Source organism: Priapulus caudatus, unplaced genomic scaffold (assembly GCF_000485595.1).
Source record: "Priapulus caudatus unplaced genomic scaffold, Priapulus_caudatus-5.0.1 Scaffold2362, whole genome shotgun sequence".
Classification (NCBI taxonomy): domain Eukaryota; kingdom Metazoa; phylum Priapulida; class Priapulimorpha; order Priapulimorphida; family Priapulidae; genus Priapulus; species Priapulus caudatus.
In genome coordinates, this window is record NW_014579423.1 from 30,250 (window position 1) to 32,601 (window position 2,352).

Consider the following 2,352-nt stretch of genomic DNA (forward strand, 5'->3'; position numbering starts at 1 on the left):
AGAGAGAGAGAGAGAGAGAGAGAGAGAAATAAGAGGGAAATAGAGAGAGCATCAAAAGAATAAAGCGAGGAGGTATAAATACAAAAAGAAAAAAGCAACTGCGGAGCAGGGGAGAAAAAATCTCAATCTCAAATCAATAAATCACGAACATGAGACAAATAAGGCGATGAATCATGACGGCATGAAGCACAGAGATACAGACGACAAATAAAATCCCTCAGAAGAGGAACAACAGCCGAAAAACGACCGCGCGTGAGACATCAACAACACAGAGCGACAACGGAGACACCTAAGACCAAAAAAACAAAATCACCAACAACAACAAACGAACGCCAAAAAAATCAATCAAAACGACGATATCAGTTCCTTCTTCAGCTTCTGAATTCGCAGCTCGATGATGCTGTAGATGACGAGACCGACCGCCAGGGTGCCACCGACGACAAACACCTTTGTCTCCGTGCAGAGGAAAGGACTGTAGCCGAAAGCCACCGACAGGCCTGCAGCCTGTATCATGTAGTAGGCATTGTACGCGTGTTCGTAGCAGTCCCCGCACAGCAGCGCTATCAGATCTGCAATGCAGGACGAAGACAGGTGATAAGGGCGTGTAGGTGTAAAGATGGGTGAAACGACAACAACAGCAGCAACAACAACAACAGTAGCAACAACAACAACAGTAGCAACAACAACAACAGTAGCAACAACAACAACAACAACAACAACAACAGCAGCAACAACAAACGTAGCAACAACAACAACAGCAACAACACCAACAACAGCAGCAACAACAAACGTAGCAACAACAACAACAACAACAGCAACAACAAACGTAGCAACAACAACAACAACAGCAGCAACAACAAACGTAGCAACAACAACAACAACAGCAACAACAAACGTAGCAACAACAACAACAACAGCAGCAACAACAAACGTAGCAACAAAAACAACAACAACAACAACAGCAACAACAAACGTAGCAACAACAACAACAACAACAACAACAACAAACGTAGCAACAACAACAACAACAACAGCAACAACAAACGTAGCAACAACAACAACAGCAACAACAACAACAACAACAGCAACAACAAACGTAGCAACAACAACAAAAACAGCACAACAACAACAACAGCAGCAACAGCAAACGTAGCAACAACAACAGTTACTACACTACAAGACGAGACGAAACGAGACAAACAAGACGAACAAGAAAAGTATCAAGACCAAGCAAGCAACAAGAAAGGAATCAAGACTCATCAAGCAACAAGAAAAGCATCAAGACCCAGCAAGCAACAAGAAAAGTATCAAGACCAAGCAAGCAACAAGAAAGGAATCAAGACACAGCAAGCAACAAAAAAAGCATCAGGACCCAGCAAGCAACAAGCAAAGCATCAAGACACAGCAAGCAACAAGAAAAGCATCAGGACCCAGCAAGCAACAAGAAAAGCATCAAGACCCAGCAAGCAGCAAGAAAGGAATCAAGACCCAGCAAGCAACGCTCATAGGGTCTTTGTCCCCCAGGGTACTGCCGGAACGTACCCTGGTCACTATTTGATATGGTTAGGATTAGGATTAGGGTTAGGGTTAGGGTTAAAGTTAGGGTTAGGGTTAGGGTTAGGGAGTAGGCGTAGGCGTAGGCGACTCCCTAGACTCGTTAGTGGAGTAGGCGAGGTACGGTCCGGCATATTAGATAGTACCAACCACCAGGGTACGTTCCGGTATACCGGACTGTACCCAGGGTACGTTCCGGCAGTACCCCGGGGGACATAGACCCTCTCAGCGCAAGCAACAAGAAAAGCATCAAGACCCAGCAAGCAGCAAGAAAGGAATCAAACCACGAAATAAGCTCGAAACGGCAGCGCGCACTAACACACACACGCTCCCCCCCAAAAAAAAACGCACACACAAAAAGACACGCCCCGTCGCATGAACTCACTGTATATCTGCGATGTCCAGATGATGTCACACAGCGCCCAGCCGGCCGTCATGACGTAGAACACCGGCTGATCATCGTCTGCCGGTTTCCATAGATACAGGACGCAGAAGAGACACACGTGGAAGATGAGGCCGGCGCCCATGATCGCCAGCCGGTTGATGTGCTTCGTCACGTGACTGATGGTTACCACGGAGACGACGGCAGTGATTCCGTAGCAGACCATCGTGTAGCCGACGTCTGTGATGGCGAGCGTGCAGAAGACGTACGACTGCAATGCATAGCAACGGTTACGGTGTTAGACGCGGGCGGTGCGGAGATGGTGGAGCAAGGGGGGGTGGGGCTTCAACGGTGTGTGACGTCATAGGCGATTAGTAAATGGGGAATTTGGTTTCATTTGTATATTTATTTATTTA

General features: G+C 46.9%; 1 protein-coding gene across 1 annotated transcript; it reads right to left on the reverse strand.

Moving 5' to 3' along the window:
• Positions 1-40: 40 nt before the first annotated feature.
• LOC106818596 (UNC93-like protein) lies at positions 41-2,207 on the reverse strand (the record flags this gene model as incomplete). The annotated part of the gene is made up of 2 exons (XM_014823288.1): positions 41-569; positions 1,940-2,207. Coding segments are annotated over 2 exons (492 nt in total), but the record flags the coding sequence as incomplete, so codon positions are not given.
• Between the last annotated feature and the right edge of the window lie 145 nt (positions 2,208-2,352).